This window comes from Lepisosteus oculatus, chromosome 4 (genome assembly GCF_040954835.1).
Source record: "Lepisosteus oculatus isolate fLepOcu1 chromosome 4, fLepOcu1.hap2, whole genome shotgun sequence".
Lineage (NCBI taxonomy): Eukaryota > Metazoa > Chordata > Actinopteri > Semionotiformes > Lepisosteidae > Lepisosteus > Lepisosteus oculatus.
The window spans coordinates 61,529,569-61,545,219 of record NC_090699.1 but is presented as its reverse complement, the minus strand read 5'-3'; the positions used below and the strand labels follow the sequence as shown (position 1 = coordinate 61,545,219).

The 15,651-nt window shown below is 38.3% G+C and overlaps 2 protein-coding genes across 3 annotated transcripts in view; one reads left to right on the top strand and one right to left on the bottom strand.

Annotated features, from left to right (window-relative positions):
- The window catches only part of iars1 (isoleucyl-tRNA synthetase 1), a 60,719-nt gene extending 47,902 nt beyond the window's left edge, over positions 1 to 12,817 (bottom strand). The window contains exons 1-8 of one of the 2 annotated variants that reach the window (XM_015348263.2): positions 12,726 to 12,817; positions 7,868 to 8,004; positions 6,497 to 6,620; positions 5,208 to 5,364; positions 4,437 to 4,556; positions 3,868 to 3,950; positions 2,151 to 2,268; positions 926 to 1,073 (exon numbers count right to left, since the gene is read on the bottom strand). In XM_015348263.2, the coding sequence (XP_015203749.1) occupies positions 926 to 1,073; positions 2,151 to 2,268; positions 3,868 to 3,950; positions 4,437 to 4,556; positions 5,208 to 5,364; positions 6,497 to 6,615 (745 nt within the window). In that variant the 5' untranslated portion in view covers positions 6,616 to 6,620; positions 7,868 to 8,004; positions 12,726 to 12,817. Of the gene's footprint in view, positions 1 to 925; positions 1,074 to 2,150; positions 2,269 to 3,867; positions 3,951 to 4,436; positions 4,557 to 5,207; positions 5,365 to 6,496; positions 6,621 to 7,709; positions 7,817 to 7,867; positions 8,005 to 12,725 lie in introns of those variants that run through there. The other variant, XM_006631013.3, reaches the window with a different exon arrangement.
- Positions 12,808 to 14,273, top strand: LOC102689666 (coiled-coil domain-containing glutamate-rich protein 1). Its single transcript, XM_006631104.3, has one exon. It carries the CDS (start codon positions 13,248 to 13,250, stop codon positions 13,908 to 13,910), a length of 663 nt encoding a protein of 220 aa, XP_006631167.1. The 5' UTR covers positions 12,808 to 13,247; the 3' UTR covers positions 13,911 to 14,273.
- Positions 14,274 to 15,651: the final 1,378 nt, after the last annotated feature.

Sequence of the window (15,651 nt, the reverse complement as noted above, 5' to 3'; positions counted from 1 at the left end):
TTATGTGTATTGTAGTAGGCTCCACAGCCGAAACACTGTTCTTTTCCTTTCAGCATGGAATAAACCTTTACCTGTTCATCTGAACATTTTCTACATATTGAGCTGTTGCCATTCTGGGATCGGTGATGATTGTACCAACACACCTGACCCATGGATATACTGTATACCAATTAAGGATCTGGTTGGCTCGAATCATGAAATTCACAGAAGTCGCCCAAACAAATCAAATTAACTTTTTATCTTAGGTTTACTCTGTTAAAGACTATAAATTCAAAACTGGAATTAAAGCCACATCCTGGACAATATTCTAATGCCAGTTACTGTATATATGCTTCTATGAAAACTGATTCAAGTTTGCTGTAACTACTGAAAATGAGAGTAAACAGAATAGAACACATTACAACAATTATATGATCTCACATTTTACACGAAATGGGTATAACCGAGCACATTTCCTGTGCACGCAACAATACAGATCCTTCAATCAGATTTATAAACAATCTTGCACTGCATGTAGCAACAATAACAGGAAACTATAAAAGTCTTTTGTTCTGGTTGTGTGATTAATAAAATGTTGGGATGAGTAACCATACGCATTACATGCTTCAGTCTCATGCCAGACTCATGTATGTTACAAGGCTGGAGTTTTATGATTCGAGCCAGGCAGATCCTCGATTGATGTAAATCCATGGGTCAAGTGTATTGGTATAAGATAGCAATGATGCCAGAAGTGACAACAACTCAATATGCAGAATATGTACAGATCATAATATACATAAGCATGACTAATCATGTACAGACTGAGCATGTAATGCATCTGTATTGTGAGATGAATCTGAAAAGAACACAAAAAAAACATTTTTAAATATACAGCACGTAACAGCTCAGTTTCCTTCAACCTGTTGCTGCAGTGTTGCAAAATTACCTTTTATTTTGACATATGTTAACTCTGGGTTCACACAAAGGGCAAGATTACTGGGCAGTGTCCAAGGGGTGGTTGTCCAGGCAATTAGAGAAACACTTTCATCTTCTTCCAGCGGGAAGTTGACAGTTACTGAAGGATCTTGGACATCCTAAAAGGAAAAATATTGCGACAGTGCAAATAACTGGATTCAACAGAGAAGCAGGTAGCTGTAGAGCACTAAGCCTAACCATCATTATCAAGGCTTTTTTACTCCAAGCGCAATACAGTTTTCACAGAATATAATGATACATCTGCAGTAATATCTAATATTCCTACTGGAAGCAATACAGATACAATGAAAAGGAAGTGCACAAGGAGCGAAAATACTATCTCTACGAAAATAATATTTTTCATATTAGGACATCATTCTCAGCTGGGGCTACTGAATTAAAAACGTTTCACCTCATGCTACAGTATGCTGCTCTCATCACCCATGGGCCGTTACAAAAGTTCTACAAGCAGTCACTCGACATTGGCACAGAACCCATTGACTAGAAAGCTGCTGATGTAATACTCATCTATACGAAAGGTGATTACACTAAAGCAAATTATTTTTAATCGCTCAGTCATACCTTCAACTACTTGCACAGCAAGACTATGGAAATGATCATTAAACCTAGAGGATTATAAGTATAGAACTAGGTTTTCAAAGTGTTCTGAATACAGCAGCAACACTTGTTAATTTATTAAATCCAAGTGTTTTGCAGCACTTGGGTAAAAAGCATTGTTGCTTTCTCGTGCATACAGTTGTGAGATGACAATGCTAAATACTTACACCTATAGTTGTGTAGTACAACATTGAGAAATGGTACTTTCGAAAGCTAAATGGAACCAGATCTTGCCAAAGTTCTGAAAAATGTCTTGTAGGTGGCAAAACGGTGTTGCCTCACAGCAATGTGAAGAGTGTGGGAAAGTGGAAGTGAATTGCATTTTGTTTCGCATCACCCCTGCGTCAGTTCAGGGTCAGTGCAGCCACATCTCGTCGTGCAAGGTGAGATTTATTGTTTAAAAGTGCGGATTGTACTTCTAAATTCTCTGCTTGTATTTGCATCATGCCCAGTGTGAATAGAGCTTTATATGTAGGGAGACAGACAGTTGTAGACAGTTTCTGTTACAAAAGTACATCCCATGTGGGTTGTCATGCACTCTGATCAACAAGGGAAAACACAAAATTGGTTTGCTTTACCTTGTAATTCTGATGTGACTCAAAGTTGGACAGGGGTGTGTTGCATGCAGTTGAAAAGGGCATGACCTTCACTCCCCTGTACACCAGTCCTTTGTCATACAATTGCTTGAAGACCCACCTGAAATAGAACCCCATGACGCATATGAAATGTGGGATTTTCACAGGAGAGTTACACATTTGCCGTGGTAACCTAACTGCAGCAGACATAAATATGGTACTTCCAAGTAAAGAGGGCAACAATAAATTCAAGTGACATGCACAAAACATTATTTGGCTATTCCAATATACTGTAAATTAAAATAATGTTTTTCAATTAGTTTGGAATTTCTACTTATTTGTTTCTGCCATATTTCTACACTATGTTTGCTTAGTACACCCATCTGACAACTTAAAAGCTCACAAAAAATTAGATCTATCACGGCAGAATACCTAACATATTGATCAATTGGGTCCATCTTCATTGTCTTAAAAAAAATAGATTTAGTTGATTTCCAAAATATCTGGAATACCAAAATTAAGCTGATCACCAAAGACATACATTCCACACGACACACCTTATCAAAAAACCATGTGGTACTCACTAAATATTTATTATTTTCAATATGCCAATTTCTAAGATTAACTTGAAAACTGGGATCTAGTATGATCACAAAATGATCACACTTACATTTCTGGTTTTGGAACATTACAAGGGACAGATAAATTTAAGTAATGGAACAAGTAATAGGCTTATTCCATCCCAAAAACAACGTTGTGCTTCCTTTCTTCTGTTTTCAGCGTGGAGTAAACCTATTACTTGTTCCTTTGTGGCCTACACATGCTGACACAGCTCCCCACCTGAACCACTAAATTTGAGTAATACCCATCAATAGTTACCTTCACACTAACAGACTTTTTCCTTCAATGCAATCATGAGAATGTTAGGTTATTGTACAATATACCCATCTAGTAAAGAGCTTCCCCAATGCACTGGCTCTTTTTCCACTATTATTACAAAATACAACACCACAGTTGGATATTAATACAAGTAAGGCATTTTTTTTCCCAATTCAAATAAGTGTCTTCTCATTTTCTTTACAGAATCCAGAAATCTGTGATTACAACCAACTCAAGCTTGTAAGCTCCCATTCTTAATATTTTAAATGGAATGCACCACAAATGTGTGTGAATTTGCTGAAAATGGAACAACAAATATATATAGGTTTCTTTTATAGCACTAATTTTACATTTTTCCCCAAACGGTAGAAACTAGATATCAGATATTAAACATTGTTAATAGTGAACAAATTAAAACTTCAGAATTACTGGATTAGTTAATAACATCACTATATAGGTATCAGTCAATGTCATTAGGTTATAAACTAAGAAAGCAGTTACCAACACACTATTCTTACACAATCAGACAAGTTAAAAAAAATCAATTAAAGGCACAGCAACACCTGAACTGAAATTGTGGTATGTTCGAATCTGGTAAGATCTGGTTTTACATTATTCACTTGCACATAACTAAGACATGCTAAACAATTGCTTTGTTTTTCCATAACCGCCTCAAATACACCCCAGGACACACTGTGAGCTTTCTTAATTGATAATCAATATTACAGTAAATTCTGGGCCTATCTAAAAAAAAACTACGAAACCTGTCAGAACTGAGCCAATAACAAAATTAATTCAAATGACAATGGGCACCCATAATTCAAGGAGATGGTTCACTTACCAAACAGTTTCCATGAACCAGGGATACAGAGTCTTGTAATCATTCTTAAAATCAATCCAGCGTCCCATTCTTCTTACAGACACCTGATGTACAATGATGTACAGGAGCAAAGGAACAGTTTTAGTGAGTATCAGCATTATACGTTTATATACAATGAAAACTATTTTAAAATACTCACTTCTGCGCAAAACTACATTCATATCTATCACTCTGGGCACATGGTGCTCAAATTTGTGTCTTAAAAAGCCACATAACAGGACACTACCTAACATAAAATAACGCATGTCAAGTGTACATGAAAACGTAAACTTTACATTTGAAACAACTTCTTACTTGGAATGTGTAGAAAAGACCTGCCTTCAACTTCACCACAAAACACAATGTATGCAGTTATGTAAGCATATCATTGCCAGCTGAGTGGTTCAATCACACAAAAAGTATATATAAAATAAAAATAAAAGCATGCAAAACCTCCAGTGAATTTGCCAAAACTATATAAATTCTAATACACCCTCTACATAAGCAAAAAAGGCAATTATTAAGTAAGCAAAGAATAAAAACATACTTACTTCCCATTCATTTGCATATCTCATCACAATGCCTCGACACTGTTTATTGTACTCTGCAATCCCCATCTTGGCAACATCTTCTGGTCCTTTGATTCCCAAAGTTTTATCTATCTCATATTCCTAAAAGACAACACGCATGGACTGAGTTCAGCAAGATCCAAAATCATGGAAGAATTAAAAACATCTTACCCACACAACTTTAACGGCTAAAAGCTGATGTTTTGGGACAACACAGAGAAAAACTAACAGCAAAGCAAAAGTCACACAGGATGAAAAATAATGTCTGTGGAAAGACCAAAGAGAAAACAGGCATCTTCATTTCTGCTCCATGAAAAGCTGTATTTTGAATTCTATAACACCCAGCATCTATTAGAGCTGTGGTTAGCATCATTTAATGGCCCAAGTTAGGTTGCAGACAAAACAAGTTCAAAGAATTTCACTACCACTATATTCATACCACAGTGGACCAGAAAACCACGGAAATCAAACTTTCCTGTTAGACCAGAAACGTCCAATCCTGCTCCTTGGAGGAAAAGTTGTATTTTATGTTTAAACTACACCTTATTGTGTTTGTTACTGTTCTATAATAAAATCACAATTTTATAGCACAAACTGACTTTCGTGTCTTGCTCACGCAACATCACAGTGGTTTGAGACCATTACAATTCCACATGATTAAATATTATTAAAAAATAATAGATTTTTATCATTTCACTGTCACGTTAAAGAAAATACTGTATACTGTACATGCACATATAAAAGTCTTCTTACCACAGGCAACCCATGACAGTCCCACCCAAATCTCCTTTCCACTTGAAATCCACTCTGGTGTGCAAATCTGGTCACAATGTCCTTAATAGTGCCTGCTAAAATGTGTCCATAATGCGGGAGTCCAGTGGCAAATGGAGGCCCATCATAGAAAGTAAATCTGTAAGTTCGACAAGAATTCAATTTCACAGGCTCAGACTGCACATCCATTCCGCATGTTTTGAATTTTGTATATTTTATTGCCCCTTTTTTTTAAATGATCTAAAAGCTAAAGCTGATGGCTTGTGCTGGTATGCTCCTTGACTGGGACACTCTGGGACCAAGCAACAATAAGGGACTGTATCAGTGGGACACAAAGCAATCATTAACCCAATACTAAACAGAGAAATGTCCTCAATATTTTCATACTTCGCACATTTTCAAAGATGCGGGAGCCTAAAATAAATTGATTTGACATAATGTGAATGTTTTAGAGGATATCATTGATAAACAGATGCAACAGCTTTGTGTTCATAGAGTGTCAGAACGTGTGGCAAGAGTACAGGGCCTTCCCATCAGTCACTGGAGAAACAAACTTGCGTTCTGACATTTTAGTTACGTAAACAACCTCTGTGTTGATTGTCAAAACCTTCAAAAGTTGTCATGAAAAATCAAGAAAACATATTTCGCCATACTCACATCTGAAACTATTCCCTGTTCAATATTGTCTATTTTAAATAACTCTGGAGGGTACATGAAGCAGGAGTTTGGACAGTAGGTAAAAGACAAAGATATAAGCCTGATATCTCAAAATAAATCTTACCTCCAATTTGTAGAGAACAGCTCATTGTTTATCAAGGTAGTTTGACAACACAGCAAGTAGACAAGAATTTGACCAGTTATTTCTGTCGTGTATTATGGATTATACAACTCCACTCTAAGCAGGTGTACTCATATTTATGGATATTAAGCACCTTTAAAATATGACGTGCAGTTACGTATCTCCCCTGCTTTCTGGCATGTAGACCTTGCAATACTGCACTAAGAGTTATGGGCAGATACCAAGACTACGCCCATCCTTGATGGGTACAGCACATTAGATTAAGATGCAATCTAAGATGTTTGAGAACCACAGCTTTAAAGCACTGTGACAGCAATCCAAGTGAAGTAAAGCAGAACATCAGAGGCTTTGATTCAACACACACTGGAAAAGAAATCAGTTAAATGTCACCCATTTGTGTAAGGATAATAATAGCTCATCAATAAAGGCTTTTCATTTATTTTTCATTTTCCTGTAGTGGCACTGTACTTACTTCGGTCTGTTCTTTGACTGCTTGAGGCACTCCTGAAAACAGTTCTTATCTTTCCACAGTTGAAGGATATGTTCCTCTTCGGAGGGAAAATGAATGGATTCTGGGACTGCCTCAACCATCCTGCCTGAGAACACATAACATCATTTTAGCTCTGGATTACACAAGCGATATTAAGCTTTGATTTATTAAAAAACACAGCTGGATAGCCATTGCATAAACATTATTTAATAAAAGCTAAAATACATAAAGAAAGAATGCAAACCAAAAGAAAGGAGTAAAATGCAATACAGATCCATTATGCTCATTTGTTTGCTTATTGATAATAACAATTCTGTCAAGTGCTCTGTTGTAATTTAATGCAAAAGGTAGTGTAACAGACAATGATTGACCCTTTTAATGAATTAGGAAGGACGTAGAACAGTTGTCACCAAGTGTAATTCTAAAAGTGCAAATGAAAATGCTGCACGATAAAAAGAAAGTGACTTTCCGGTGTTTGGCACTTGTGCCCCCAAATCTTTCTACGCTGAAATGCTTGTTTTGCAACTACAAGTTATAAAAAGAACTAGATCCCATCATTTGAAAGCTGCAACGTTATTAACTTAAGTAACACCCTATTCTCCCAGCAGGGCTGATCGGTTTCGAGTAAGCACTTGAGGATCACTCGGGACTGGAGAAGGGTCTGTGCATCTCAGGAGACAGGTGTTAGTTTTTCCTTCTTGACTCGAGGAAAGGGTTCAGGGTTTGAATGTGTCTCCCTTACGACTGCAAGACTTCAACAAGCCCAGCCCATGAAGAAAACAACTGCAACCCGCTGAACTGAAAAAACAACGTCTAATAACAGAACTCCAACCCAAAAGCCCTGCTACCCAGCGTCTCTATCTCCAAACGCCAAATCCTCCCCGCCTCGTACACAAGCACCAATTTTTAACAGAGGAAACTGAATCACGGAAATTACGAATTAACAGATTCATTTTCTTGCATATTCAATGCTCATTGATCATTCACTCTTGCGAACGTATTTCACTTTACATTTAAGGTCTTGTATTTTATGTCTTTAAACAGTGTTTTTTTTCCTCAACCATGTTTTTAAAAAGAAAGAAATGTTGTTTTTTTGCCTGAAGAACTTCTTTAAATGTTTCCACAACACGACATCTTTTAAACTACCTTTCATCAATCAAGGTCTTGGTTTATAAATTATGACATGCTGACAAACCATTCATACTGTAGCTGAGTTGCAATAACAGTCTGTCCATGCATTTCACACAAAACTAGAAACAAACATCAAGAGGTTTATGAAATTAAGTCAACGCTGCATCACAAAACACTTCCAGTAATGTCAGGAGTTTTATTGTGAAAGGAGAAAAAACTCACATGCACTGTATGTCACCCAGAGGAGCAACGACAACCGGTTCCTGAAAAATGATGCAACTGGACGAAAGCATGAAAGGAAGTGAGGCTACGTCATGAGGTCACAAGTATTCTACTTCCGCCAGACGTCGCCCGAAGGACTGTGGGAGACAGAAATAGAAATTTAGGGAACTGGTATGGTATTTTGTACACCATTTTAATTTAAGTGATCTAATTTGGGGAGCTCTGTTTTGAGTTGTCAAGATGGCTACCGTTAATGAGACATTTTAAATCGCATAATAGTTTCTATCTGCGCGAGAAAATCTCATGTAAACATGACAAAACGAGTTGGACAAAACAATGTGCACTAAATATTACGAAAATAATTAATAGAATAACACCCAATATATGATTTTCCTGAAGACACGCAAATAATAGATATATTAATATTACATTAATTATTTTATTAACAACCTATCAGACAGCAAAAGTAAACTTCGCCACACCTTACAAATTATATGAATATCTCTGGTGTAAGGAATTCGTCAAGAAAAAACGAAAAGCACATTTAAAAGCAAAGCTACCAATGACTTTTTATCCCCACAAGGTGGCGCAGCATATTATTCAAATGATGTAAAAATGTCTTCACCGTAGTAGAGGAATTTGTTCTAGAACAGCGCTGATCAGCCTCTAAAAATAAAGGCGTTTTCATTGGATTTTGAAGCTGACTTTTATTGCTGTGATGAATATGTTCTATTTAATGAATATCTAATAGTTTTATTCTCTGACTTATCTTTTCAAATAATCGCCTCTTAGAGACAGCTGGGTGTAGTCCTCAGGTTAGCATGAAGTAACCGAACGAGCTGGGTGGGGTGGAATGGCCTCATGTTTTCAAGCCTTTCCTGTGTTCTTAAAACAACAGACCATGGCTACAATTACCATTTCACAGGGATTTCAACACAAACATTTTGGAAGATTGTTCCGTCCATTTGCCATTTAAGAAACTACAACCATCGCGGACAGCCGTCTGAGTATCCACACTCGGCTTATATTGCACCTGTCTACTCATTTACTTTTCCTTAATTTAGCCTACAAGATCCTGACACTGAGTTTTTAGTCTATCTAGTTTCTTTAATTATTAAACAGATGAACAGTGAAGGAGCCTCTCATAAAATCTCCTGCTGTCCTGACCCTGTAGCACACACAAATCAACTTGTGTTGTATTTATAAGATAAGATCACTTTATTGGCCATATACAATTTCTTGTATTATGAATTTGTCTTTTCGCATACCCCAACTTGCTCTCCATGAGACACACAGACAGGGAGAGAAGCTTGGGGTCAGAGCACAGGGTCAGCCATTTATATGGCGCCCCTGGAGTGGTTGGGGACTTGCTCAGGGGCCCAACAGAGTAGGATTCCTCTGCCGGCTGCGGGATACGAACCGGAAACCTTCCAGCCACAGGTCCTTAGCCACAGAGCCACTTACAACCTAATCAAAGAATGTATCCTGACATGGGTGAGAAGCAAGCAACAGTGGTGGATGATACAGTACTTGAAAGATGCATTGATAATGCAGACTACAGGCAATGAAGCTCTTGTTCTCTTTGAGATGTGTTTAAATTTTAGTAAACATTCCTTAAGATTCAGCTAGCAAAACTGTAGGTGTATACATACTGAAAGTACAATGTACATAGATTATGTTAGGTTCACGTTGGGCATGTTCATACATGCATAAATACATCATACAAAACATGAAAAACAGGCATCTTGTTTTAGAATAAAACTCCTTATAACTTCTGTACAGCACTCGGACGTGTTTTATTTTCACTGTTGTAGTGTATCTTTAGGTGTTTTAATTTATTTGACTGTTTAAGAAAAAGGCAAATATTTGGTCGGACTTTGCTCCAGAAAGGAACCTCTCAGGTATCTGTTAGCTCTTTGAGCTGTCCTAAGAAAGTGTATACACAATATACACAAGTTTTTATTTACTGTAAAGAACTTCTTCAGCCCCAAAACAGGAGGCCATTTTTATTTTTACGAATATATTTATAGTGTATTAGTTATACAAAATTGTACAGAGGCTCTTTTAATTAGCAAATGAATCAAGTAATATGAGTGAAGGAGATATTTTACACAGATAAAAATATTTATCAGAAAAAAAGGAGGGACTTTAACAGCAGTAATACACCTTATGAAGAAACATGCTTGTGAAGCATAAATTCTGCATTCATATTCAGAAATGAGTCTCTAACACGGGCAGTAGGTGTTGTAGATTTTATTTGTTTAATGCTACATACTGTTTTATGAGATGTTAGCTCATCGTGGCTTTATTTTAATATATTAATTACAACTAATTGTGCAATTTGTTCCACTATACTTTATCATCTGAACTAAAAAGCTCTGAATGTGTGAATTAGAGACCCTCCAATTAATCCACATATTTATTTCTTCCCCAATCTGTTACAACAATCTTGTTTATTAAATTGACCACATCCTGCAATTTAAACTATTATGAGCATGTGACACAATGTAAGGGAACAATAGGTTTATTCCATGCTGAAAAGAGAAGAAAGGAAACACAATGTTTCGGCTGTGGAGCCTTCTTCATGTGATAAAATTTTATTTTGGTAGAAAAATATGTGTATAGTATATTGCATATGAAATAACACTTTCACACTATGGGTGCCTAGGTATTTATAAAGACATATCACTACTCTACAAAGTTCCTAACAATTAAATTTTTTTGTTACGGTGTGGCCTTTTTCATAAGGACATAAGAAAGGTTACAAATGGGATGAGGTGCCTGTGTAGCTCATTCATTTGCAAGCAGCCATTTTTTTAAAAGACGTCTGCTTATCAGCTTCAACACCATGGCTGAATAGTTTGTTCCACACACCCACAAACCCTACAACCTTTTGTAAAAAAAAAAAGCTTCCTGTTTTCAGTCTGAACTGCACTTCCCAGTAGTTTCCACTTCTATTCTCTGGTTCATATTTCATTACTGGGTCTGAAGAAGTCATTGGGTTGAATTTGTCAGTGCCCACCTCTGTTTGAGACTAAAATGATCTCTTCTCAGGAAACTGACAGATAAATGTTGTATGGCATAGAATAAAGACATTCTTTGTTCTCCACCCACATTTGAACAATTACATAATAGTAGTATTAATATCACTTCACATTTGAGCAAAGTGCAAACGTCTTAACAGATTATGCTTGTCGATGTAAAACCACAGGACAGGTATTATGACGTATATATCGGTATGCATCCCACAAGAGTCAAAACGCAATACAATCAGTTATGACTAAAGTGGTCAAGTCTTAGAATGCACTTGAGCTGAAATGTGAGAAATCTGGGAGCCTCACATGTAGCAGCACGATTGACCGCACACTTAACACGGAAACAAAACAGGCATTACTTAGCACCCGGCTTCAAGCGCAAACAGGGAATAAAAAATGCAAACACACAGAAAAACAGACTAAAATCCCACCACTGAAGCCCTGGGTCTCAGTATAGCTCGGATGTGGAACAGCTGCTCAAAGTGACACGCTTCATTGTGATCACACCCACAAATTGAATACAAATGCTGAACGAACACACATTTTTAGTTTCCAAAAACAACACTTTAAGACCATGTTACACTTAATACGTGAATAATGTACATTGTTCCTTGGCTATTGGAGTCTGCTCTCTGAAAGAGCTACTCTTTCAAAATTGAGAGTTAGTGCTTTGTTTTTATTTCCAAGAGTATATATATTTCATAATAATGTTGTGGAGAAGCCTCGAAAAGTCTATATGGGGCTGGCCAATCCTTGAGGTGTATATTTTCTATTAAATAACACCAAAGTAATCGAGTACCAGGTAAAGAAATGTAAATGGTGAAAAAAAAAAAATCCCCTCAGGGTAGGCCGAGTCGTGATAAATTAGTGATGCACTGTACCATATGTCCGAGAAAACTCGGACGAGACGCACATGTTTTGCACGTACGCAATAGAGAAACACTGTTCAGTCCCCCAGTAGTTATTGTTGATCATAAAAATGATCAGACGGATAATTTTGAAAGTTATCACTATCCCACGAATCCAACATGAGACATTTCTATGAATTAATCTGTACCGTAAAACTTACTTTCTATAAAACTGCCCCACTTACAAGTCATCTCCATTTTAATACATTAGGACTTTTAACAAAATACTTCAGACGGTGGAAATGCATGCTATATTGCACACTATGGGAAATAACAGAGCACACGTTTTCGTGCTTAAAAATAGTATTAAAGTATACATATCCTGGCAGTTTAGCTTAAGTCTCTAATACGATAATAATTCCCGGAATGGACCATTTTTAATTAGGAAAGCGTCACTGTAAAACAATTTTGTGCTTTCTGTATAAGCAACGACATAGTAACGCTGCAGTTGTAAAACATTCAACAATTAGTGATAAGTACAGAAAACTGTTTACAGAAACGCTGGGACTTCCGCGTGTAAATTTTGAACGCATAAAAAACACAGTTGTCGCACCCCCCTTGCCTGTGTAGAAAATAGGTTTCATCCTGATGTTATTTTCTCTGTAAGGTTTGTTACACTATTCTTGAACTATTTTACGCTTTTCCTGCAAAGCTCTTTCACGGTGCGTTCTGACAGTTACGCAAAGAAAAGAAGATTGGCGTTAAGCTCTTCACAGCGTTTTAACCGCAACAAGCTAAACCACTCCTAAATCGGGAAGAAATGTTAACGTTTTTTGTGAAATCATGCTTCAGTATATAGAACTAAAACACAAGTGTTCGTAATTTCAGAAAATACGGTACAGCATTCAATAGTATGTGTATGTTATTATTAAAATAATCAGGGAAGTCTATGAATTAGTTAAAATAAAAACCTACCTCCCCCTCTGTCCACGTTGATTTGAGCTGATCCACGTCCATAAATACCAGCGTCTGGGGCCCACAGCGAAGGTTGTTAACTGTTAGTTAGTGTGGTTGGCTGTGGTGCTAGGGGGAGAGAACATGTATGAATTTTAATAGTAACAACTACTGAAAACAACTTAGGTTGTTTCACGTGTGGTCTGGTAAACATTGAAAACATTAACCCCTTGACTTTGGACATATCTTTAAGGGGAAGAAAGAGCTAACCATTAGGAAGGGGAAAAAAGAGGTGTGACTGTCAACCTTAATAGACAGCCGGGAGCGGGTCAAGCTGTCTGCAAGGCAGGTATACCACCAGGCTATGTACTGTCAAAAGCCCGTGGTAAAGATAAAATCAGAAAAAATCGTGAAAAGGTAGACTAACAGGGGATAGCGGTGTGGTTAAGCACAGGGAGGAAGATAAAACAGAGAAACCGATTCTTTGTTTCCAGACAGCTGCCCGCAGCTGTGAAGACTATGTGAAGGAGGAGACGGCAGGTTATGTTTTTCGAAGAGGGGAACATGTGCGGGAAGGGCCTGATGTGCCAGTGGCGGGTGTTGGGCGGCCGGGCCGACAGCCACGCCGAGAAAAGTCAAGCGAAGCTCGGGGACTCCAGGAGAGCAAGCGGCAGGCATCGCTGGCACAAGAGCGGGAGGAGGCCGAGTTACCAGGGGAGGAGGGGCAGGGCGCCCGGGCACCCCCAGCGCTACCGCAGGAAGGGCCGGCCAGCCCCCTGGCCCCCGGGCGCGGTGTCGTTACGCCCGGTCAACGTGAAGGGCAACAGGGCGCCGGGCATGAGGGCCCCCCGGAACACTAACCAGTTCTTAATGCACGAGAAGTACCAGCTGCTGCACATGCGGTCCGACTCGGTCGGCACGGACAGCGGGTCCGATTGCGAGGTGGACTTCACGGACATGGACTCCTATCTGGGCGTGCTGGAGAACGCCCGGGGCGCGCTGATGGACAGCCCGGACCCGTCGCCGCCTCCTTCGGCCAGGTTGTCCCCCCGGCAGCCGGCCAAGCGCCAGCAGCGCCCGTTCTTCGGCTTTGGTGACATTCACCAGGAAGAGAGCATGCAGTACTTCCCTTCCGAGGACGACGTGCTGCAGAGTGAGGACTTCATGCAGAAGGATTTCATCGAGTTCTTTAACGCGGTTTCCTAGATCTGTCTGCTGAGGAGGGGACTGATTGGCAACATGTCCTGTCCGTGTTGTCAAACGTGCCGTTTACCACGACCTCTTTTTTTATATAACGTACAAAAAAACCAAAAGGTATTTATTTTGTCATTGTAACCAAGTTGGTTCATTCGGTCTCTTTTGCCAAATGTTTATCCGGAGCTTGTTGTGTTGCGTCCAGACAAGGAGGGTGTATTAAGTGGGAGTCCTCCCAAACAGCCAATCGGTGTCGGACTTCTGAAAGGGTCGGACTTTTCTTTGCATTTTTTTTTTTAACCCACTGCTACCTGATGCCAATGCAATTGTAAAAACTGTGCCGAAACTTTATTCGAATAAAAGTGATAACGTCCACTGTCTTGAGTCCGTTGTTTTTTGAAGTGTTATTCTCTTTTTTTTTAAATGTAGCCATTTTGTAACTGTTTTCCATTTCTTTGAAATGGCTGGTGTTGTATACGCCTACTTTTTAAAAGATCACATATTGATCGTTGAGCAATAATAAGTGAAAGACTTTAATTTTTTTTTAGTCTTTTTAGCTGACTTAAGCGTAGGGGGTGAGTTTTAAAAGAAATAGAAAATGCCTGCTTCACGTTGGCAAGTGAGATCTAGTACACACCCTCTTGAACTAGCAGAGGTTCAGTGTTTTATGAATAAGTACGTTATGTGCGAAGGAAAGGCGATTGTAGAATTCGATCAGCTATGTATTAAAAACATTAACAAACTTTTGTCTCTGTAGACTATGGAGACGTACCAAGTGCTTTTTATGATCGATAAAGAGGACATAAAAAAGGGGAAATAGTGAGCAAACGTCTTTTACTGTAATAGGGCATCCTGTTCTGCGGTTATCAAATTAAAAGGCAAGGCATGGCGAAATCAAAAAGCAGTACATGTGAAATATATTATTCACTATCTTCACATTTGAAAAGATTTGAAAATATCCCTCCTAGAAAAGCAGTTTTTAGCTATGAAAGACTTCTGGTAGGCAGAGTTCTTGTCTCTTTTAACACTAGAAGAATGACATGGTTTCCTGCAGTCCTGTAATATACAGTAGACTGCATGAAGAAGGGCTTCTGATAAAGTATCCTTGCTCACAAGGTATTCTTATAGAACACCACCTCTCTCTTTAAGGACTCGACAAGGTCTACAAAGTGCACCACTTAAGAAGGGTCCTGTTGGAAAAATAAACAGATCTGCAGAGTTAGAGGCCTAAGCACTTCCATATCAGCAGTTTACTGTGGTGCCTCTTCCAAGATACAGGGAGGAGGTGTTAAGATTAATTTGGTTTACTTAGTCCCTGCTTGCCTAAATATTTAAGTTTATGATGGGTAGGTTATTGAGTGGTTAAAGAGTAGGTAATTATCCCCTAGTTAATTCATGAAGCTGAAAGTCACTGACGTGAACAATTAAGTCATCCTATTTAATACCCACAATCAGAAAGCCTCTTCATCTGGGGAAAATTCTCCCTCTCCAGAGTACATATTGAGCTAAGCATGTGTTCACATATTAACACATATAAACTCGGGGTGCTTTGCGAGTTTAATACAGAATGGTCACATAAAAGGAGCTATTTTCTTAGAAATGAATGAAAGGCTCTCACGAGGTCTGGGTTATTTTATTAATCCTATAACTACAAATGTCTTCTCTTGCAGATAACCCTGAAAGGGCTACCAATACCATTTATTAAAATTAAATGTATATAAAATTACATTTAGGCTTCCTGCAGTGTTATCGC